The 25710-nt window shown below is 36.4% G+C and overlaps 1 protein-coding gene across 7 annotated transcripts in view; it reads right to left on the bottom strand.

The window, feature by feature from the left end:
* SPAG9 (sperm associated antigen 9) overlaps positions 1-25710 on the bottom strand; it is a 143154-nt gene that overhangs the window by 32507 nt on the left and 84937 nt on the right. For 6 of the 7 annotated variants that reach the window (XM_079905625.1, XM_079905626.1, XM_079905627.1 and 3 more), the window contains 5 exons: positions 13768-13975; positions 13122-13221; positions 8254-8375; positions 2035-2092; positions 209-361 (listed from right to left, as the gene is read on the bottom strand). In XM_079905625.1, the coding sequence (XP_079761751.1) occupies positions 209-361; positions 2035-2092; positions 8254-8375; positions 13122-13221; positions 13768-13975 (641 nt within the window). Of the gene's footprint in view, positions 1-208; positions 362-2034; positions 2093-8253; positions 8376-13121; positions 13222-13767; positions 13976-21798; positions 21841-25710 lie in introns of all 7 variants that reach the window. The other variant, XM_079905631.1, reaches the window with a different exon arrangement.

Below are 25710 nucleotides of genomic sequence, written 5' to 3'. Positions count from 1 at the left end.
ATGACATGCACAAAAAATTATAATATTCAATAAATGGAAGGGTCTGTTCAGAGCAGAGGCAATCAGCCAAGCACTTAACCCTATCCCAGGCAGCTCTGGGGCCTTTGTGACGAGAGCGCTAAAGGTAGCAGTCTCGGGGTTACACCTATAACCTTGGTGGCACACTGGCAAAGCTTGTTTGGTTTAGAACAATATAGTGAAAACTTACTTCCTAAGCTCTTCCTCCAATTCTCTGTTCTTCTCCTCTAGCTTCAGCTTGGCTTGTTTCACAGCCTCCAACTCCCCTTGCAGCACGTCTTTCTCACAGGTAAGTTCATCCACTTTTGCTATCAAATCATTCTTCACTACATTCAACGCATTTCTAAGAAACACATATTTCAAGAGCACCATTACAAGTAAATATTCTTTCTATCTCACAGCTTATTTCTCTTGTAGACTAAAGTAACTACAATCATAAGGCTAAATAATGACTGAAACCTTCAAAGGTATTCTACCTGATGTGTCTGTAGATAAAGGTTTAAAAAAAAAACCCACAAAGCAATGGTCTGTTTTCTTATCAAACAAAGAATAAACGGAGGAACTTCCCTGGTGGTCCAGTGCCTAAGACTCCATGCTCCCAATGCAGGGGGCCCGGATTAGGTCCCTGGTCAGAGAACTAGATCCCACATGCTGCAGCTAAGAGTTCACATGCTGCAACTAAAGATCCCGCATGCTGCAGTGAAGATCATGCGTGCCGCAACTAAGACCCAGCGCAGACAAATAAATAAATATTTTTTTAAAAAGAAGAATAAATGGATAAGGCAAGGCAGACCACTAAATTATTAAAAAGTCAGAATTAAATAAAATTAAACTTTTAACAAATAGCATCCAGGACTTCCCTGGTGGTGCAGTGGTTACGAATCCACCTACCAATGCAGGGGACGTGGGTTTGATCCCTGGTCCGGGAAGATCCCACATGCTGCGGAGCAACTAAGCCCGTGCGCCACAACTACTGAAGTCTGTGTGCCCCAGAGCCTGCATGCCGCAACTTCTGAGCCCACGTGCCTCAACTACTGAAGCCGGAATGCTCTAGGGCCCGTGTGCTGCAACTACTGAAGCCTGTGCGCCTAGAGCCCATGCTCCGCAACAAGAGAAGCCACCCCAATGAGAAGCCTGCGCACCGCAACAAAGAGCAGCCCCCGCTCGCTGCAACTAGAGAAAACCCGCACACAGCAACAAAGACCCAACGCAGCCGAAAATAAATAAAATAAAGTGGTTAATTAAACAAACAAACAAATAGCATCCATAAGGGTACCGTTCTTAATAAGTTCTGAAAAGATATTATCTAATCAACAAAGTAAAACTAATCCTTGAATTTACCTTTAATAATTAATAAGAAAGTCTAACCTTGAAAAAAATGAAAAAAAAAATCTAAGATCTAGCTCCTTTTGCGTATCATGGACATAGGACGTCATTAGAGCTACATTCTGTTTTGGATATACACAGATGTTCCAAAGTTGCTCTGACACAGCAAATTTACAAAGGGGCCTGATCTGCTTTTCCACGTAACTCAGGACCCACTGCACTAAACAAAACTCCAATGTGTTTGAGGGCCTAAGTAAGACTCCACAAATTGCTACTATGGAGGAGAGTTCTGAAGAGGTGGGCCGCATATAGATAAAAACATTTATGCAGAAATAAAAGAAGCCCCAAGAGGAGAGAGAAGAAAATAGATATCCCAGGGGAGGGAGCAAAAACCACATAGGACACATCCAGAAGATTAAGAGAAAGGCATGGATACTTGCAGGGTAGAAAGGAGATCAAAATCTGTTTCTGAAAAGAACAGCGTAATGAAACACACCATCAGTGAAATTAGGTCCCATTAACTATTTGCTTGTGTACGTGTGTATGCACAAGCCCACACACAGAGAAGCGGAAGGACGTGGGGTAGTGAGACCGCATTCGTGCTATGTTAAATTAAAGATGTGCCATTGAATTGGGTGAGAAGAAAATTCAGTATCTTTTGTTGCCTGTTAAAATTTTGCATATACTTACTTGGTTTCCAACAGTTGTGTATTTTCCAATATAAGATTCTCAACTTCACGACCCATTCCTATCAAAGAAAAAAGATAAAAACTTTGAAAATAAATTTATTAAAATTATATAAACTTATAATAAGCTATAGTCTCAAATTTTATTTTATAAATTTTATCTGTCCTTTAGTAATCTCGTTTTGTCTATAATTTCATTTTATGTATCTACTTGTATGGATTATAAAATTATAAATAATTATCTACCACAAAACAAAGCTAAAGATTTTCTTAGTCTGTATTTTGCTTCTCATAGATAATATTTCAAAAGAATGAAGACTTTTCTGCCAAATATTCTAAAAAGTAGCAGTATTTAGGGGGAAAAGAGAGTAGCATTAATACGGATCAGAAATCATTTCTAAATCACACCTGTTATTGCAGGCTTTTGCCTAAAAATTAGGTCTTATTAATAGAGAACAGGAAGAAACAAGAAAGACCCCAATGCAGATGAAACCTTACCAAAGAAATTATGGTCTTAAAGCCCATGCATTCCATGTAAAGCAAAAACAAAGAACAAGAAATGTTTTATGTAAGAAACAGAATGAAAATAGATCATTAATCTGTAGTTTTAGCCATGATATGAAAAACATCTGAAATCACAATGTCATGATTTAACGCATAATGATGTGCAAAAGACAGAAATCAAGGTGATTTCCTTCATTCATAAGGATGTTCTGATATGTTACCAATTCTTTTGCAAAATAAAATTGAATATAATTAGAGTGAAAATCCCAGATCAATAATATAAAGATTTCTTCAAAGTGCCACCTCTGAAATGATAATGCTTAGTGGTCAATTTATACAATCATGCTTAATAATTTAATGAGTACTGTAAGGTAGGCGGTAGAGCATTCAATGCAAGATCCAATGTAGTGATCTTTAGGGAGAAGAAAGCTATTTAGTTTGCTACTCACAAGAAACTGAAGAAATCAAACAACACATTAGGGAATATACCTCAGAAAGTTACAACAGAGCAAAGCAAGCACAACAAAAAACCCATCACTCCACTAATATTGGTAAATCACATACAATGGAAGTAATATTCATAACCCACCTAAAAAAGGAAGTAAATAACTCTAATGAAAACAATGTCAGTTAAAGGAGTTAACATGTCTCTTTATTTTAAAAAAAGGTAATATTTCAAATAACTTAAAGATAATTTAAAACGCAACTAATCTAGGAATGCTAAAAGTTCAATGCTCACATATGGACTCATATTTTGTCTGTATTATAATTACCTCAAATATTCTTAAAGAAGAAGGTACTTCTGCCATGAAGAATAAATATCAGAAACAGTAGCTTATTTAATCATCTACATATTTCCAAAAGCTGAAAATAAAGACAAACTAAAAGTTTCCAAATTCCAATTTAAAAATGAATTTTGACAAGATATGTTGAAATATTTGCTTTAAACACTAATGTTAACTTTTCAATAAAGCTATAGAGTCAAAAGAAATATGGTTAAGGTTGGGTGAAAAAAGTTTATATAATGACTATGTTTGCTAAACTCTCAAGCACATAGGGAGATAAGCATAAAAGCTGAAAATATATGCAGGGGGAAAAATAGTTGAGCAGAGAAAAAAAAAAGAGAAAGCATTAAATGAGAACAGCAGCCAAGACCACCTAGCTTAAAAAGCAGTAATATTAAAGAATTTAAAAGCATACACACCAGAATATTCCCCTGGGTAAGCAGCCCAAGAGAAAAAACGAATGAGAATCTCAATTAGATTGTTTTCAGAAAGCAAGATCTACACTCACTTATTTCAAAATGAGAGAGAGGAGCCAATAAAATTGAAAAGATGTGGAGAAACCAAACACAATAAAGTATAAATATTATAAATAGGAAAAATTTTTGAAATACGTACTCTATGGAAATCATATCCTATAATGTAGTTTCTAGAGTTTACACCTTCCCAATGAAGAGTTCTCCTAAAATCTAGTGTATAAATTTAATATATAACCAATAGGATCGTCCAAAATTTTCACTTTGAAATGTATCAATAAAAACTAACTAATAACTATAAGAAAAACGTAACTTGAAGTGGCCCCATTTCTATTCATGACTTCAACTAAGCATAAACTTAGGTCTGACATATTTGAAAACCTTACCTATTAAAACAAGCAAAAAAACTGCCTGACGGTTTTAAAAATAGACATCTCATTTGGATTTTAGCACTGATTCTCAAGCTCAGTCCATAGATGGGCTCTGGATTATCTGTCACTTCCTTGAGAAAGTATACACAATTTTATCTATTTCTGTATGTGCACTTTTCCAAAAGTACACTACTCTCTTACAAATTCTCCTGTAAAGGAGTTTTAATTCCAAAAGGTAAAGAAGCGTAGGTTTAGAGGTGAAACAAAACTGTTAAAACTATTTAACAATCCATTCACTTAGCTGCTGTGCTATGTCCCAAAGACTCAACAGTGAGCAAAAGATATAGTTGTCTTTGCCACATTGAGCTTATCGTCTAGCCAGAGAAACAGGCACACTAAAAAACTACAATAAAGTATTATGAAGAGTTGCATAATAAACTGCAGTCCTATGGGAATATGTTTCCAGACAACTGAGCTTTAACTAGGGGATCAAGGCAGAACTCCTGGAGGAGGATATTCCATTTAATCAGAGGCAAGAAGGAGATACAGAGACAGATACATAGATTTTCTTTTTTAAGAAAGGACGCAAACAATCCTTCATGACTGGTTTTGAGGGAAGTGTGAGAGATTTAGGATGGAGAACTGAGTTGATGGTGAGGTTATTCACTGAGGTAGTATATGCTGGTATAAGAACAGCCTTTGGGGACAGGACAATAAAGAAAGATGCTGATGAACTGAGCTTTAGGCATATCAACTATAAAGTTCTACAAATCATCTTAAAGATGTCTAATGGGCTGTTTGGAAGTAATAGTCTGGGGCTGTAGAAAAAAATCTTGGACGGAGAGAAAGACTTGGGAACAATTAGCCATGAAAGCCAAGAAACAAGAGCAAATCAGACCTCCCAAACACGGAAGCAAGACTGGGCCAGGAACATCTGAAAAATGGGCGGAGAAAGAGGGTCCTGCAAAGAAGACTGAAAAGAAATAGTCAGAGGCAGGAACGAATGCAGGGAAGTCTGATACCACAGAAACCCAGCAAAGACCGTTTTAAAGACAAATGCTATTTGAGAAGTCATGTGAAATAACTTAGAAGGAACAGCTGGATATAGCAAACAAGAAGTTGTTTCAGGGAAGGTTAGTGTGGGGCAGAATGCCAGATTGTAGTCAGATGAGATGCAAGTGGGACTGGGGAAATCCTCCCAGTTAAAAGTAGCCACCCTTTCAAGAAGTCTATTTTGTCCACTGGTGTATCACAAGCATCTAGAATAGTGCCAGGCTCATAACAGACGCCTACCTCACCGATATTTCTGCAAAAAAGCACACCTGGAAATGGGAGAAGAGTAAGTGATAGGGTGGAAAGGTACTAAAGATAGGGAGTCAGAGGAGGGCAGTAGTTTTATTTTAAAATGGAAAAGACCTGAACATGTTTAAATGATAACAGGAAGAAGTTAGTAAAAATAGTGAAGTTGAAAAAATAGAATTTAATCAAGAGAATGAAAATCTCAAGAGTAGGATGCATGAATGTATGATTTCCAAGTTCTAGAACGTGGCCATGGAGGGTAAGTGACTAAAGTGAATAGAGAAAAGGATCATTGGAAATAAAGTCAAGGGATGAGACATCAATCAAGATAAAGGACAAATTCTGGGGGATTATCTCTTTTAAATTATTAAAATCTGAAAAAAGTAATCTAAATACTGACTACATGCATAATGATTTCAAAAACAAGGGAAGAGTTTTACAACAACACAGCAATTAGAAAAATGAATAATGAGTTATAGAAATGGACTATGTACTTATTTATCAACCAACGTTCATTTAAGGAACTTTGTGAGAAACAATTTTACTAGTTTAACTATGTTCCATTTAGTGAGTATTACACTGCAATTACTATCACTGAACTGACCAGAAGAGAAGCCAAGGAAAAACTATGTGCCTTGGAGATGTCATTTAACATCTTTGACCAAAAGTATTCATGTAGGCTTAAGTCACTACACTTAAGGTGATATATTAAAACTTCTAATCTGGAACATTCTAAAGATAAATATATCAATATCTGCAAAAGGGAAAAGACAGTAGTTTACAGTCTATTTCTTTTTTTCAAAGTGGAAAGGAAATCAGAATTTTGCTTTTAACCTATTTATTATGCTTCATTTTCTGACTTAAAGAATGGAAGCTTTCGGAAAATACTTGATTTAAAAGACCACAATTATTTCTAAGTACGATGTGGCTTCTTAACTCTACAGGGAAGAAAGTTTGGGGCCAATAACCTCAATAATGATATTACTCAATACTGGATTATAAGGAAGCAGAGTGTACAAAGAACATTTAAAAAGTACTTCATTCTGGTTAAATACAAAGGGGAAGCAAGAAGGAATTTTTTTTAGATGATGTATATTGATTCTGGTGGTGGTTATACAACTCTATGCATTTGTTAAAACAAAAAATTGAACCTCACTGTATATAAATCTGAATATAAGTTTAAACATTAAAAAATTCTTCTTTCTAACATTTTTTTGCATCTGCCCCTCAATTTTTGCCAGGGAATCAGTTTCTTAAACCAATCAAATCTTAAAAGGAACTTTTCATGCATAATTTAATCTTAACAAAGAGTATAAATTTAAATGTAAAAATGGAGTGCTCCTTAAGAATTAATCTTTTAGCCTTTCTTGAGAAATGCAAGCTCATTCAATTGCATCCAACGTTTTACTAAGACTTTAATGGTGGGAGTCTATGTCTAACTCAGTTTTGTTTATGTACTTTCAATCTCTCTTACTTTACATAAGACTGTGAGCTCTGTTTAGACAGAACTTGTATTTCCTTCAAAAAATATTTGTCGAGGACATAACTAGTAACCAATAAATTTAACATAAATGAATGCAAGTAACACCTCTCTAGGTTCACAAGAACTGACAAACAGCACCTTTTGAGAACAGTGTAATCTGTACTGAATTTACACTAAGGGATACAAAAAATGTTTGGAGACCAGAATCCGTCCCAAAGGCATAGATTTTTTTTTAATACTATAACATTTTCCATTTCTGTAAGGTCTTAAGTTATAAGAAAGGCACACCAAAGCTAACTGACATGTCATGTAAGTTTTTTTTTTGGCCACGCCTCATGGCTTGAGGGATCTTAGTTCCCCGACTAGGGATTGAACCTGTGCCCCTGCAGTGGAAGCACAGAGTCTTAATCACTGGACATCCAGGGAAGTCCCATTCATGTAATTATTGTTGAAAGGAACTTTAGGGATCACCTAGAGCAGAGCAAACTTTTTCTGTAGAGGGCCAGATGGTAAATATTTTAGGCTTTGTAAACCACATAATCTGTTACAGACAACTTAACTCTGCTGTTGTGGGGTAAAAGAAACTATAAACAATCCGTGAAAAATGAGTGTGGCTGTGTGAACTCTACTCGTACACATAGGAGGTGAGCTGGATTTGGCCCATGAGCCGCAGCTTGTCCAACTCTTGAACTCTTTCTTTTTATGCACAAAGAAACTAATGCCCAGAGAGGTTAAGCTATCTGGCAAAGGTCACCAGATAAATAGTAGAAGAGCCAAATGCATTATCCTTTTCAAACCAGATATTCTTCGACAATACAAACTCTAAAATGATTACATTTCCCAAAGAGCTAAAACAGAATACTCTGTGAAATCTCAGAAAAATCAAGTGTTATAATTTCTTATTTAATTAAGGTCAACAGGATTTAATGAACGCTATTTAAGACAGGAATTAACTATCCATCAATCCATAAATCTATACATCTATACATATACCCCATATATACATATATCACTGTGCTTCTTCTATGTAATACTGTTCTCAGAATATAGCAGGAGTTCAATAAATTGTGTGACATGAATTCAAAATACAAACTAAAATGTAATTCAATTCTAGGCACATCCATAAGTGAACATATTCTCATTTAAAACTTTCATCATCTCAAAGAATACATTCTTATTAATTATGTAAAAGTGCAATAACTCTGCCCCACTGGACAGTTAGAGACATTTTAAAGAAATTTTCAATTAAGTCATTTAAAAAATCTATTTTTAAAACAGTATGATACTACTTTAGATAAACGATCATACCTAGTAAATCTGCTCCTTCATCCACATCTCCAATTAGACCTGAACCAGCTGAAGATAGTTCTTCAAAGAGAGACTCTGTATTGCGATCAAAAGCTTTGTTCTCTATGCCTTTGGTGGGAGTGCTAGGCAGAAAAAACCAAAACCAAATCAACAAATAAGTGAAAGATGTTTTCAACTGTGCAAAATGAATACAAAAGGCTAAGTTACATAGGAATTTTTAACCTGTAATTTACATTTCATATAAAATATAATTTAAAAGGATTTCTCAAGGGTGTCATAAGAGATTCCCATTGAACTCCACAGAGAGAACTGTTGATGAATATATAGAATGTTTTTGCAGTGAGATCCTAGCAAACACAAACAGTAAATGGCAGCTAAAAGAGAGCACTACTCTGCATTGTTCAGGCACTGGTCTAAGTCCTTTCACAGACTACCTTACTAAAACCTTCACACCTACTCTACAAAAGATCTGCTGCTATTATCCCAACTTTACAGAAGAGGAAACTAAAGAGGTTATGGAATTTGCCAAGATCATCCAGCAAATGAGTCAAAGAGGCAGGACTCAAACCCAAGCAGCCAGGCTTCAGAATCCATGATCTTAACTACCATGGTCCATGTTGTCTGGGTATAAATTAGCATGGCCATTTTATTTTTCTTTTAAGGGCAACTTGGCAATATCAAAATTTAAAATGTAAATACCCACTGACCCAAGAACTTGATGTTAAAAAAATTCCTACAGGGAATTCCCTGGCAGTCCAGTGGTTAGGACTTGGTGCTTTCACTGCAGTGGCTGGGGTTCAGTCCCTGGTTAGGGAACTAAGATCCCGCAAGCTGTGCAGCGTGGCCACAAATAAAAAAAAAAATCCTACAAAGCCCCTGTCACAAGAAGGCAATTATGTACGTAGAAGGATGGTCAGAGTAGCAAAAAGTTGAAACAACCCAAGTGATCATTAACAGGGCACAGATGAAATAAGTTATGGATATACCTGAAAGTTTCAACTTTTAACTTTAAAAACATTAAAATACAGCTTTAGAAATGAAAGAAACCCATTATATAAAGGTGCTTTTTATAAAGCAAGTTGCAATACAGTATGTATAATATAAGCCCTTTTTGCAGGGGTATGGAGGAGAATGGGGAAATGTACGTGTTTGTGCATTAGTGTTACATTAATAGAAAAAAGTCTGCACAGGATTTCCAGTTAAATACGATGGACACAGTCATTTATCAACCAATAATTGAGAAACTCAACTGAAATGACAGTAAAGGAATTTAAAAAGTATACACCCACAAGGACATAGGGAACAGAAAAAGAAACTACAGCAGATGAAATGTGAACAAAATTATATAAGATAGAAAACAGATGGGCAAACAGTAGAAATTGATTTAACAGACCAGACAAAGCTTCAACTTAAGCCATTAGTGTTTAGGAAGGAAGTCAGCATGCTGCCAGAACCCCTGAAAGGCTCAGGAATTGAAGGAACCAGCAATCTGCAGAGAGAAGCATGCAAGAGGGAACATAAGATAGAGGGATGTGATGAAAGACAGCACAAGAAGCTATATGAGACCTAAATCCAACCCTCCAGGACAGTGAGACCTCCCTTGTCCTGGCATTGCTCCCTGAACAATGGAAGCCAAGGTTAAATGTTATAGGCAGAAAACTGGAGAATCAATGTCATTTACGTAAGTATGAGCAAAACAGCCACAGAGAACCAGACGATCAAAGAAAGCCTCTATCATAAAATTGAGTCCAAAACACTCAAGAGTAAAAGGAGACAGTGAATGCATACAGCAGCAAAAACTTAAAAAAAAAATTTTTATTTTATTTTCATAATAAAGTTACATCCGTAAGAGAACTGTAGGGTGTTATAAAAAGTACCTATCCAAGAAAAACAAAAAAACTTTTAGAAAAAAATTGACGAAGGTTGAAAGAGAAAGTTGAAGAAATCATCCAGAAATTATAAAAAAAATAGAAGAGACAGAAAAGAGGGGAAAAAGGGAATTGTGAGGGTCAGTCCAGAATGTTCAATATCTACCTAATAAGTGTTTCAGAAAAAGAGAAGAAAAGACAACAAAAAGGAGAAATAAGAGAAAATTTCTCAACGGGGAAATATGAATTTCCAGATGAAAGGACTACTGCAGATACAAAAGAAGATGCCTACATTGAACACATCATCATGAATTTTTAAAAAGGAAAAAACAAACAAAACAACAACAAACAGGGATAAAGATCCTAAAAGCTTACAGAGAATATATTAAAAAAGCAAGAATCCAAATGGCAACACTCCACTAAACATGACAATGAATTAATGTCCTCACAATTCTGAATAAAAACTTCTGAAGATTTCCCAACCTGGAATTCTATATCCAGCCAAACTATCATTCCTTTAAATGACATTTATCACATTCAAGTTCTCAAAAAACTTACTTCCAAAACAGCCTTTGCCAGGAAAGCTAGTAAGAATATTTCTGTCAAAACAAAGGCATAAATCAAGAAGCTAGATGTCATGGTATCCAGGAAATAGAAGATGGAACAAAGGAGAGAAGTGAAAAGAATTCCCAGCATGAAAATGAGGGCAAATTCCAGGACCAGAGCAAACACAAAAATGTCTACATTGGAGAACGGTAACAGAAGGTTCCAGGACACTGGTTTTATTTATATTTGGCCATTTTGAGAATGTTTACATTTACGATTTGCAGGGTATCTGTTAGTGAAGTAGTGATAGGTATGTAGAAACCTAAGCAAAAGAAACAAACAGAACAAAACCAAAAAAACCCCGAGGCTTTACTAAATTAAAGAAAAAAGAAGTTATAAAAGAAAGGAAATGTAATCATAGTATATTCTGTGGCTAGGCTGTTATTAGTATTTATATAATCATAATGATATAAACAATGAATGTTAATTTAACAGAAACTGAGATATAATTATATTGGGAGGATGAAAGGAAAGATGATGGTTTAAAGAGCTATGCCCTATAAAGTCAATAGCTAATATTGCAGCCTTTTTTAAACCAGGACTCCTCATTTGATCCACAGGATACAGAAAATGATTTGAGTGACTATTTGCTCAATTCTCCCAAAGAAAGTATATAGCTAGTACTGTTCTAGATGCACAGGAGTATAAATATTTATTTATTTTTTGGCTGCAGTGGGTCTTAGTTACGGTGCACGGGATCTTTCGTTGTGGTACATGGGCTTCTCTCTAGCTGCGGTGTGCAGGCTCAGTAGTTGCAGTGTGCACAGGCTCCAGAGTGTGTGGGCTCTGTAGTTGCAGCACACAGGCTCTCTAGTTGTGGCACATGGGCCCAGCCGCCCCGCAGCTTGTGGGATCCTAGTTCCCTGACCAGGGATTGAACCGGCATGCCCTGCATTGCAAGGCAGATTCTCAATCACTGGACCACCGGGGAAGTCCCTGCATAGGAGTATAGCTAATTCATTATATACAAGGGGTGCCTTAGGGCATTAGGACTTGATTTTCTCACTGAACCCCAACTGAGAAAGAGAGAGACCAAGGAAGAACAGCATAGGATGTGATTTAGATACCTGAAGATAAATACCCAAAGAGACCTGAGAAGTGATAGAGACTGCCTCTTGGGAGTGGGAATGAGGGGTCAGTAGGGGTAAGGGCCTACTATTGCCCTTCATATTTTGTATTATGATTTGACCTTAATACTGCCATACATGCTTTAGTCTAATAAAAATGTTTTTGATTTTTAAAAACAGGTTCAGAATGACAAGAGCGCACAACTGTTAGTAAGTAGCTGCATCTCTTAGGTTTAGGAGAGGATGAATAAGAAGCAAATTTCACTTTTTACACTCTGCATTGTTTAATTTCTTAAGTAAACAATAAAGAAAAAAATCTTTTAATAGAGCACAGCCTTTGAAATCAGAGTCCTAGATTGAATCCCAGCTCCACCTCTTGCCAGCTTGGTAACCTTGGACAAGTTACTGTACAACTCTGAGCTTCCTTATCTGTAAAATGGGGGTGAAGACATCAACCTCATAAGGTTATAATTAAGATAAAATGATATAAAACAATAATGAAGGTAACAATAATGTTAGCTAACATTTATTGAACTGGACACTTTCCCAATGATTTAACATATATTGATTCATTTACTCCTTACAGCCATCTGAAGTATTATCATAATTCCCTTTTATGGATGAGGAAACTTACCTCAGATTCAAATCCAAGTCAGGATTTGAATGCATGTAGTCTTATTCTAGGCTCATGCTTTTTAACCGCTACTGCATATGAGGTCTAGCAGTGATCAAAAAAATGGCACACATTTTTATGGCCATTGTTAATTAATTAAAAAATAAAATTTATGGAAGAAATTAAAAGGCAGCAGCTCCTGTGTGACATTCTTGAACATCAATATATTTCAGATGATCTTCATTAAGATGATACATACCATTCTCTTCTAACCTCTAAATAGCCTCCCCATGTAAAATGATACTAAAATGAGACTAATTTCTTCTAGTAATGAGATCATTACAGTTTTGAAGGGAATACATTGTCTTCTTCCTGATTGGGGGAAGGAATAAAGTTTCTTCAAATTATATTTTCCCCACTTTTGCTGTTATGTTTTTCCCAGTTCCACAAAGTAGGGAATACTCCTTGGCTGTCTTTTTTCCCCATCCGTCCACATGCTCCTAGTCCCTGATGCTGCAAAGGTAACACTTCACAGAAGATTTAAACTATGTACAATATCCAGCTTCAAAAAAGACAAAACTGAAATATAACATCAACATTTCTTCAGCAAAACATTTGAATGCATTTTATCTGGTCAGAGACCAGGGGACAACAGCGTGCTTTGGGAGAGGGGAAAGGGAAGGATAAGATGTCCTAATCGGGCTTTTACAGTACCTTGAGCCTTTATATCCACTGAGATCTTTGTCCATATCCAACTCAGGAGTGGATTCAATGATTGCCTGAACTTCTGACTTCTCTTCATTTTCAGCAGAGTCTTAGGAAAGAACAAGATAACAAAAACAATGCATATAGCACATACTGCCCCTGTTATGAAAATTGCTTCTATGGTTGTAAATACATCATTTGATCATAAAAAATTTTAAAGAGTTGATTCTAGGAAACACAAGGTTAGACAGACAATATGTCATATATTCAATTAACAGTAAATATGAGCAACTAAAAAATAACCAAAGGACGTTTTCATTTGTGTTTCTCTGGACACAGTGCAGTGTACACCAGGCCAGAACTCACTGTTTTCCTTGTATTTAAGGGGTGAAATACAGAGAAATTAAAGACAAAGACTAATGACCTAAGGTAGGGAACAGAAAAAGAATGTCCTCCTGCCTTTCAGGCTCTCAACCCCTCAGCCACTGCCCCACCACTTTTCTCTCTAAAACTTTATGTAATCATCACATCTTAAAGCTTATTTACAATTGAATACAGTTTTATAAATCTATGGCAGTAACACCCCAAAGATGTCATATCCACATCTGGATTTACTGAATACTTTGTCAGTATGTAAATAAGTAGGGTCACTTACCTGTTGATACATTTCTAGTTTCTTGGACTACCTGTACTTCAATATGCTTGCTTCTCTCTAACTTATCTGGTGTATCTGCAACCTTCACAAATCCTTCATTCTCTTCATGTAAGGGAGTATCACTAGGAATTGCTGCCACATCTGAAGCAGTTGTTGATGCTGGAGTGGTAGCTTTAGATCCTCCCTGGCTGACATCAGAAAGTTCATCCTACGAATAAATATAATTAGGGAAAACATTCTGACAAGTAATTTATTTAAAACTATCTTTTAAATGGGTCAAGAAACTTGAAAGAAAATTCTATTAAAAAACAGTAAGGGCTTCCCTGGTGGCGCAGTGGTTGAGAGTCCGCCTGCCGATGCAGGGGACACAGGTTCGTGCCCTGGTCCGGGAAGATCCCATATGCCGCGGAGCGGCTGGGCCCGTGAGCCATGCACCTCCGGAGCCTGTGCTCCGCAACGGGAGTAGGCCACAACAGTGAGAGGCCCGTGTACCACAAAACAAAAAAAAAAAAACAAAAAAAAAAACCAGTAAGTCGGGCTTCCTTGGTGGCGCAGTGGTTGGGAGTCCGCCTGCCGATGCAGGGGACAGGGGTTCGTGCCCCGGTCCGGGAGGATCCCGCATGCCGCGGAGCGGCTGGGCCCGTGAGCCATGGCCGCTGGGCCTGCGCGTCCGGAGCCTGTGCTCTGCAGCGGGAGAGGCCACAACAGCGAGAGGCCCGCGTACCACAAAAAAAAAAAAAAAAAAAAACAGTAAGTCACTGATTACCAAAGGAGATCAATAAATAATCTCTGCAGATTATTTTCAAGTAATTAGGAAATATTTAAGCAATCATGTTTTTCCAGACATACATGACATTCTTCTAAATAGAAGACCTGAAGATAAAAGTAGAGTGGCAGTATTAGCAATAAAATCATACATTACTGTCATCATCAGAGTTTGTAATGGCAGTCCTAATTTGTAAAATCATTTGATAATAAAGACTTGTTTCCAAACACTTAGAGCATGTACTGTGTGGTAGCTACTCTAAAACAGCAATGGAATGACAAGATTCTTAATCTCGGGATACAGTTTTGTAAACAGTGTTCTTAAAACATCCTGTATCCAGGGAATTCCCTGGTGGTCTAGTGGTTAGGTCTCCGTGCTTTTACTGCCAATGGCCCGGGTTCAATCCCTGGTTGGGGAACTAAGATCCTGCAAGCTGCAAGGCGTCACCAAAAAAAGAAAACAAATCCTGCATCCAGATCACTTGAAGTGCTTGTAAAAAGGACAGATTCTAAGTCCAAGCCCAGACTTTAGGCAGTGAGATCAGGTAATCTGCATGTTTAACAAGCAATCCAGGTCATTTATATATAATCATTAAAATTTCACAGCTACTTCTAAGATCCACAGATAGGCTTCAAGAAGTACATGCCCAGACTGAAAATTTATGCAAACATTTATGTACAATGAATTTTTCTAGGAAAAGAATCTACAACTTTTATCAGATTTTCAATGGGGTTTGTGACTCCAAAATAATCAAAAACAGCTGTCCACTAGCTACCAATAACGAGGCAGTTCTGTACAGCAAAGTACCCAGTCTTAAAGAGAATGGGACAAAATGTTTAGTACTAGTAATGATGATGATGATGATTAGGGTGAATTTAGTGAATTCACCAAATGTATAATTTTGGGTAAGTTATGTATTCTTCCTATAGCTATGTTTTCTCATCTGTAAAATAGAGATAATGGTACCTAATTCATTGGATTATTCTAAATTTTTCTGTATAAAGACTTAGCGGTGTATTCACACATACCAAGTGTTTAAAATGTTGGCTATTTATTACAATTTATAACAATACATTATGCACAACTTTGAAAATCTGGCAATACATGCTTTTGGCCTAAGGAGAAAAAAAGAATATATAAATATATTAAATTGTGCTATGGTGGGGGATGATTATTAGTGATTTTTATTTCCCTCTTTAAAATTTTATCTTTCTTAACTTTTAAAGAACATGGTTTAAAATACATTATAGCTAAATCAACTATAGTTCAATAAAAATAAAATAAATTATAGCTATAAAAATAATGGAATAGAATCCAAGCAATTAAAAATAACTAACACTATACCAATCTTACACTGTCTGAGAGATTTAGGTTATTTTAAGTGCTGAAAAGTAAGAAGGTGTTCAAGGTTAAGACTCTCTTCAAGTATAAGAAAACATTTTTTGACATATAGTCAACTTACACATGCTATGATGGACAGCAACTACAATGAAAGTAATCACACTTGGAGAACTTAACCATCACCAAACCTCTTAGCTTTACAACATTAAAATGTTTCATCTCCATTTTCTTCTCTTAATATTTTAATTTACTATAATGCATTTTGATGTATGGCTGAACTAATATAAATCAATTACCAGATGAGAACAAAGGGCATGCAAAAGAAAATATATTCTCTATGGCAAACCGAGAGCTCTTTATCCCTTCAATAGTCCTCCCACCCATACTCTTCATCCCTATCCCAGGTTTTTGGAGGTTATTCCCCCCTTATTTTTGTTTTTAATAATGAGAAATCTATAAAGTCAGACTGTGACCTAGCATGTTGTACTCACTAAGAGTTTTGAGTATCTTAGCTCTTCTGGTGGGTTTAAGCTCTAACACGTGGATAAAACTCAAATATTTGCTGAAGACCGTCATCCTAGTAAATTTTTGCTAGGCTCATTTTCTGACAGTTTATATTGTACTTGGACTTTTATAATAGTTGGTCAGCTACTGATTATTTATTGCTCATCAACATTTTAAGAAACATATATATCCATGACAGATGATCCATTTAGCAAAAACAAATCTCATCTGAGATTCAGAATCTATCAAAAGAAAAATGAAGTGGCATATCCATATTAGCATACAATACTTACTTAAAATGAATTTTCAATGACATAGGAAAATGTTATGTTAAATTGGAAAATATATATACTTTTAAGGAAATAATCAGAGATGGATAGAGGATGTTATTTATAACAGCAGAGAACTGAAAACAACTTAAATGCTCCAAAATAGGAAATTAAGAAAATTATAGAACATCCATACAACAGAATACTATGCAGCAATTTAAAAAACTGTGTTGTAGAAGAATACCTACTGAGATGGAAAATATTCACAATATTCTGTGAAGAGACTGGGGACTAAAACAGTTCTGTATAGTATAATCAACTAAGAATGGCTAGAAAGAGCTATGTCAGGACACTCATGACAATTCTAAAAGTGGTTGCCACTGGGTAGTTTGATAATGAGTGACTTTTGCTTTTACTATGCTCTTGTTAGCACTTCTAAATATATATATTTTTAAGTAAAAGAAAATTATAAAATTCAGAATATAAATCTATGTATGAAGTATGGTCTCAAAAACAATTTCTACTTATTTGTTCGTATGGCTGCGTTGGGTCTTCATCACTTTATTTATTTATGGTTTCTCTTGTTGTGGAGCACGGGCTCTAGGCACGTGGGCTTCAGTAGTTGCAGCACTCGGGCTCAGTAGTTGTGGCGCACAGGCTTAGTTACTCCACAGCATGTGGGATCTTCCCGGACCAGGGCTCGAACCCGTGTCCCCTGCATTGGCAGGTGGATTCTTAACCACTGCGCCACCAGGGTAGTCCCTCAAAAACAATTTCTTTAGGTATATAAAGAGACTAGAGATAGTAAGTTTTACTATAACTAGATGAAATTCTCTTTTCAATTTGAAAGTTTTGAGAAAAGAAAACCATTTATACTATTTATGAGTTGGGACTATCCATTCATTGTTGCCTTGTGTTTAAAATAACTTTGATTACAAATATTGCAATATTAACCGTATGCTAATAAAATCAGCTGAATTACACAGCCAACTATTTTCTTTTGTGCATCTCAAATACAGAGCTGATATCCAATGGGAAGAAAGACAAATCAAATACATTACTAGTTCAATCCTCTATCACCTCCTCCCCTGTTAAAATTAAAAGACAAAATTATTTGACTATTTCCTGGAGCTGGAGACTGGCACCTAATACAAAAGTATCTGATAAAAATTTCATCAAGCTGGGCTTCCCTGGTGGCGCAGTGGTTGAGAGTCCGCCCGCCGATACAGGGGACACGGGTTCATGCCCCGGTCCGGGAAGATCCCACATACCGCGGAGCGGCTGGCCCCGTGAGCCATGGCCGCTGAGCCTGCGCGTCCGGAGCCTGTGCTCTGCAATGGGAGAGGCCACAACAGTGAGAGGCCCGCGTACCGAAAAAAAAAAAAAAAATTTCATCAAGTAAATTAGCTTGTTAGAAGTTGAGTCTGGAAAACTGACAATAATATTTCTGGAGCCAAAGAGGACTATAGTGAAAACAACTAGAAGTCGCCCTGAGTACCACTCTCTTGGTCTTTGTTTTGATGTGTACTCTATTTAACAGAAAAAATAGAAGTGGCATTATTTTGGTTAATCTAACAGGCTGGCTAATTCACATTTATGTTATCATATACATGAATTCCCAAGCTTTAAAAGTTTAAAATATAAAGTACATTTAAAAATTAATATAAAGAGTCCAGGTTCTGATGAAGTACTGATGGACAGTGCTTAAACCCATCAAAACTATGGATTCAGAAAGCCCTAGAGAATATCAAGTTCATCTACAATGAGAAAATTGTATGCCTTTGAAGTTATTTGAAAAATAACTGGAGGTCGATCTTGACCTTGTTGTTTCCATTTATCTCTCAAATAAAAGTCAAGTAGAGAAATTGTTTCTTCTTCCTTCATATCACCCTACCCCACAAGGTCTAGCTATTTTTACCTTAAAAAAAATTATGTAGTAATTTAAAAGTTCACAATATAAACAGCTTGGCAAAAGCCCTCTTCCCCAAAATCATTTGTGGATCTGGGAGTATGAAATAAAGTAACCAGGAGAGAGCTGAACCTAAAACAGGAAAAGGACTCTGACACTTCAGGGGATCTCAAGATTTAGGGCTACAAGGAAGTGGTAAATTAGGATCTGCTTAGAAGATGGTATTTTAAAATGCTATCCAAATAACATGAGATTATTGATCTGTAACTCACTTCCCTTTTATACTTTTACCACATAAAAATATTTTACACACATTAAAATAGCTCACAGTGTGGGCTGTACTTCTGACAGCTGGATCCCAGGGACAGACCATGAGAGCTGAAGAGGGGAAAGCTCTGAATTTTAGGGAATAGTTTTCAAAAGACGTATTTCTCCTTGGTCTCCCAGATAGTGGAGACATAAAGCTCCCAAGATTAGCAGGAAAGCAATGAGGTGGGAAGTCGCTGTCATGTGTTTGGCCAAGGGCACAATATTCTTATATTGTATCTCCTATGGAAGAAATTATGAAATTCTGTCAGTAACTATGCCTCCAACTAAAGATAGAAGGACAAAAGACAAACCTAAATATTAGCCGGCTAAAAGATAAAATGTATCACTTTTGGTCAACAATGAGTTCATATGATACCAGGTACAAAATGAGGGAAAATGTTTTACTAGGACCTAAATGGAAACTGGAAGCATTTACATAAATTATTCAACATAAAGTTATAGGGGAGTCGCATGCTGTAGTTTCGCATTCACTCTGTGACTTCTGGAGACTTCTAATTCCCATTTTATGCTGGTCATACGCCAGGTGTACTGTTTTGGCTAATAGTTTTGACTACAAATGCTGCTTTATTTATCTGAAGACCACCGGCCTATCAATTTCAATTGCCTGATGCCATTAAGATATCTTCTTCAATGACACCGGTGGGTGCCAAAAATGGAGACTCACCAGGTGGTCAAGTCTCTTTCTGATAAACGTTACTTGTTTTGTAACCCCATTCCCACTCCTTCAGTCTTTAAGAAACTCTTACATTGTAGGCTTTCATGTCACTGGAAAATGCCCACAAAAACGAGCAACCTGACTTGGGGTTCCAGTGTTACAACTATAAAGGAATGGCACTCTTGTGCAACAAAACAAAATAACAAGTGCTGGTGAGATGTGAAGAAATTAGGACACTTGTGTACTGTTGGTGGGGTTGTAAAATGGTGCAACTGCTATGAAAACAGTATGGAGTTTCCTCATAAAATTAAAGATAGAACTACCACATGATCCAGCACTACCTCTTCTGGGTATAAAACCAAAAGATTTGAAAATAGGGATTCAAAGAGATATCTGTATACCCATGTTCACAGCAGCACTATTCATAGTAGCCAAGAGGTAGAAGCGACCCAAATGTCCATTGAGGGATGAAATGGATAAACAAAACGTGGTATATGTATACAATGGAATATTATTCAGCCTTAAAAAGGAAGGAAATCCTGTCACATGCTACAACGTGGATGAACCTTGAGGACATTATGCTAAGTCAAATAAGCCAGTCACAAAAGGACAACTACTACATGATTCCACTTATATGAGGTATCTAAAGTGGTCAAATTCATAGAAACACTAAGTAGAGTGGTAGTCGCCAGGGCTGAGGGCAGAGGGAAAGGGGAGTTGTTATTTAATGGGTATAGAGCTTCAGACGTGCAAGACAAAAAAGTTCTAGAGATCTGTTTCACAACAATGTGAATACTGTTAACACTACTGGACTGTATACTTAAAAATGGTTAAGATGGTCAATTTTATGTTATACGTTTTTTATCACACAAAAAAACAGAACAGGTGTCATTACTTTTAGCTTCACTTGAGATACCATAGTGAAAACAATCTGGTCTTTGTGCTATTTTCCTACTGGTTTTAGATTATCAGGCTGAAAGTCTATAGGCCTTTACAAGATACTTTCAGATGTTCCATTCATCAAATGCCTCCCGTAGCCAGTGCTGTACAGAATACATATGTCATGTGTTATCTGGCATTGCCCCATTACTATTTATGTTCAGAAAGACTATAAAGTAAGTTCACAACTACAAAAATAAATTATCCCACTAAGGACAACCTAGAAATGTTCCAATACAGTGTTTTCCTAAGTAGCCGCCTGATTTCATCTGGAATAAGCTTTAAAAAGGGGGCAAGCAACTCTGCTACATAAGTTTGTCTTTAGCTTCAAAGATTTTAAGCCTAATGTAAGTAAAAGACAAAATTACAGAAAGTAACTAGCCCAATGGATACCCACTATAACACTTATCACCTTATATTTAATTTCTATGTTTACATTTCTTTCTCCCCAAGTTAAAGTTGTGTCCAAAGCAGTAGTTTTAACACTCTTTTGATTTACAACTCTACACCATAAGAGAATCACAAAATTCTGTGTATACAAGTATTTTATAGAGAGCTTCGTATCTTTAATTTGATTCGTAGAGGAGTCCGTGACCCAAAGAAACACTGAGAAGCATAATTCTAGACACATTTAGGTGAAATAAGTCTGGATGTAAATTATACTGTAGGTTCAAAAAAATTTAGAGAGGCACGGATGACCTACCTCTGAAGGTATTTCTGAAAAAGACACTGTTCCACTGTCATGGACCTGCTGAAGGCCTTACCCTGGTTAACCCTGACCTAGTAGGTAGGAGAAAGTCTTATTTTGTCTTTATATCCCCAGGGTCTAGCATATCAAGCCTGACATGAAGTAGGCTCTCAAAAGATGTTTGCTGAATGAAGCTGAATGGTGCCCTGACTGGGGCTGAACAAATCTGTTAAAATAGGGAGGCAGCCCATGGTAAAATGACATACTAGGCTGTCTCCAGGATACATACAAGTTATGTACATTCTGCCCTGAGGAAGGTATTTGTGCAAAGCATACACGTTTTCTTACCTATTGCTGGAAAAATAGAAATAGGCTGAATTTCCACAGGATTTACTTATTATTTTCTCCTTTATTTCAAAATGCTGACTTTAGAGAGGAGTAAATTACAGATTACAGTAAAGCCCTAGCAACCACTGTAGAAGAAATAATTTTCTTTTTTATTTCAGGGAATAACATCAGCAGTCTTCCAAACTGAGCACTTGATGTCTTGAAAATAGCAGCTGAGAAAGTACCCAAAAGTTAATCACTTTCATTTACTTTTTACAAAACGTTTTGAAACCCCATTCTCACCTCCTGTTCTATAGCCTTCAGAGGTTCAGGACTACTGCTGACCTGAGAAGAGGGAAAGATTATAAAAGAGAAAAAAAGAAAAATCATGTATTTACTAGGTGTTAGCATATTTCTAAGTATCTTTGGCTTGTGCTACCTCTCAGAATAACAAGATCTATCTCTTTTATCTACTTTGTTAAAATGAGGGTTTGGGGATTTTGTTTTGTTCTGACTTAAAATCACCTCCTTTAAGCCTCTTTTTCACGCCATCTCATGACTCAAAAGCCACCTCTTGGGTCTTGTCTTACCTTATACTTTGTCAATAAGAAGTTTATCACTTAACCCTTTTTTCTATTCACACAGCTGTGTGAAATCTTCCTGAAATTTATCCTAATCATCTCGAGTAATTAACATAATAAATATTCCAGTTTAGCATACTTGGAAACATTAACAACACTCTTCTTCCCCGCCCCCTCATTTCTGAAACTGAAGAGAACACTAACAATCGAAGGGTAACCAAGATTCAAGTCCTTTTTCACAAAAACATCTATTTACTCATATTCTTCATTTCTATCTGTACATTTGCCCTCTTTGAGACAAAAGTGTTTTTCTTAAACACAAAGCAACTTCAAGTTTTAAATATTCTTAGTCTGGAAATCCATCAAAGTCTTTTGAAAAGTCTAAAACACAGCTCTCCTAGCTCTCTGTTAATTCCCACAAAAAAACCCACAGATGAGCAAGGCATGATTCACTTTTTTCTTTTTTTTTTAAATTGAAATATAATTGACTTACAATACTATACTAGTTTCAGGTGTACTACATAGCGGTTTGATGTTTTTAGACATTACAAAATGATCACCACGATAAGTCTAAGTACCATCTGTCATCATACACAGTTAATTCAATATTATTGACTATATTCCCTATGCTGTACATTACATTCCTTTGACTTCTTTATTTCATGAATGTAAGTTTGTACCTCTTAATCTCCCTCACCTATTTCACTCATCACCTCATGACCCCTCCCCTCTGGCAACTACCAATTTGTTCTCTGTACCTATGAGTCTGTTTCTGTTTCTGTTATGTCTGTTCGTTTTGTTACGCCTGTTCATTTTGTTCTTTGAGGTTCCACATATAAGTGAAATCACATGGTATTTGTCTTTCTCTGTCTGACTTTTCTCACTTAGCATAATACCCTCTAGGTCCATCCATGTTGTCACAAATGGCAAGATTTCATTCTGTTATATAGTTGGATGATATTCCATTTAATCTACAGCATGACTCACTTTATACAAACCAGACTGCCTCTCCCTTAATATCTGTTTACATGATCTTTGATTCTGGATTCTCATCTTCAACTCTTCTCAACTATCATTTCATCAGAAGCTAGGTAAATAACTCTCTAAATAAAAATGAAAAGATTGTGAACATAACATTTTAAAATGAAAAACAAAAAGCAAGCTGCAGGAAATACTTAGAGCATAAACCCATTTATCGTTTTGGGTTATTTTTTTAAGATTTTTTTTTTTTTTGATGTGGACCATTTTTAAAGTCTTTATTGAATTTGTTACAATATTGCTTCTGGGTTTTTTTGGTTTGGTTTTTTTGGCCACAAGGCATGTGGGACCTTAGCTCTCCAAACAAGGATCAAACTGGCACCCGCTGCATTAGAAGGCTAAGTCTTAACCACCTGGACTAAGTCCCTAAAACCATTTATCTTACAAAGACATACATGAGTATGTATTATCTATGTACATATATAAAGAAAAGGGTATGAATGATATACCAACTATTCAAAATGACTGAGGCAAAGGAATGGAATTTAGAGTTGGACAACTATACATTTTTACTCTAGATTTTCGATATTATTTGATTGTGAAACATTATTAATATGACTTTAAAAAAAATTATTAAGCCTACTTCCTAAAATATTTGGACTCTGAGCAACTTTACAACATTTCTAGCATCTGGCATTGTGTGTGACCTGGTAGGCATCAAAATTTTTTAATGCAAAAAGCAAGGTAATTTTTCTTCAACAGGAAATACTTAGAGCTATTTTTCTTATTCCAAGAGTTTGTTTAAACATTAAATATCAATAGTAATAAATACTCATGTGCCAATTACTTCAAAAAAAAGTCACATTAGAAACATAAGCTTTAAATACCATCGTTTTTAAATAGTGTTGTTTATTTGGAGTTTTACCATTTTTCATTCTCAACATACACTAGCATCTTGGTCAATAAACAACACCATAAATATGCCAAAAAGAGGAAAAAAATCTCATTGATTAACACCCACTAAGAAAGAGCTAATTCCACTGCCTCTTCTCTAAGCAAGAGTTTAAAAGGGGAGTAAGTATGTATCCTATAATTTTATTTGTCAGTTATACCTCAATAAAAATGAATGAGCAAGTACCAAAGTATTAAGAAGAGTAAATCTTAACTCCCTTTTCCCTTCAAACTGCAACTGTCAGCTGTGGATGATTCCTGAAGTTATCTAATGAGGATATATGTGAGTGGGAAAGTTTGTAAATAAAAACTGAAGTTATAGAAGAAATTCCTTACCCTCTGTCCCAAGCAAAACCAACCTGAAATATTACAACATATAATCCATTTTTCTTAAAATTCTATTTTTATTTTACCCTACTGTAAACACTAATATAAAAATCCAAAAGGAGATAATGTATACTATAAACTAATGGAAAAACCCAACATAAGCATCAACGGAAGAAAGGGCCTAGAAGCAATCACATTCCAACCAGTAAGCACATTTAGTGCCTAGATCTTGGTTCCTAAATACCATTCTACAATAAACAGAACCAAGGCTTCTTGGAGAAGCACTTGACTGCACAGCAGGGGCAGGGAAAATGCAAGAGGCTGGAGCATCTGATGGTGTCAGGAAGGAAGGACTCAAAAGAGTATGGGCATGTCGAAAGGGTATAGGAAGACTCCTGGAAGAGCTCCTGATGTCCAAGGCTGAAACACTCTGAGCAACAAAATAAATAGTAATGGGACTTCCCTGGTGATGCAGTGGTTAAGAATCCGCCTGTCAATGCAGGGGACACAGGTTCGATCCCTGGTCTGGGAAGATCCCACATGCCGGGGAGAAACTAAGCCTGTGCGCCACAACTACTGAGCCTGCACTCTAGAGCCCACGAGCCACAAATACTGAGCCCGTGCACCACAACTACTGAAGCTTGCGCACCTAGAGCCAGTGCTCCACAACAAGAGAAGCCACCGCAATGCACACCGCAAGGACGAGTAGGCCCCGCTCGCCACAACTAGAGAAAGCCCACGTGCAGCAATGAAGACCCAAAGCAGCCTAAATAAATAAATTAATAAATAAATAAATAGTAATAGCATTGGATAACCTACAGAACAAAATAATACCTTTGAGTTCAAATATGAAGGAAAGAAGGGAGGGAGTGAGCAGCTCTCCCTCCCCAAAGAATTACAGTTAATGAATGTAGGATGAAGAAAATAGAAAATAAGCATTACAACACCACAGTAATAATTATTGTAGGTAAGATTCACTGATGCACATTAAAATCAGTAAATGAAAGTTTGAGGAGAAGCAGGATATTGGCCCAGTCTCAAAATATATCCACCAAGATATTAATTAAATTATAAACAGAAAAACAGTAACTTTACAGTGAAGAAATCCAACACACACCAGCTGAACCGAGCAATCGAGGTTAACATCACCACTACGGCATTCTACAGTATTCTTGCCAAAAATATATAGCCTCAATCTAATCATAAGAAATCATCAGAGAAGCCCAAATTGAGAGCTATTTTACAAAATAACTAACAAGTACTCTTTAAGCCTGAAGGTCATGAAAGACAAGGAAAGGCTGAGAAACCGTCAAACGTTAGAAGAGACTGAGGAAACATAACTCAGCGCAATGTGGGATCCTGGATTGCATCCTGGAAC

This window comes from Stenella coeruleoalba (assembly GCF_951394435.1).
Source record: "Stenella coeruleoalba genome assembly, chromosome: 19".
Classification (NCBI taxonomy): Eukaryota; Metazoa; Chordata; class Mammalia; order Artiodactyla; family Delphinidae; genus Stenella; species Stenella coeruleoalba.
The sequence above is the reverse complement of the archived record's forward strand: the minus strand, read 5'-3'. Positions and strand labels throughout refer to the sequence as shown.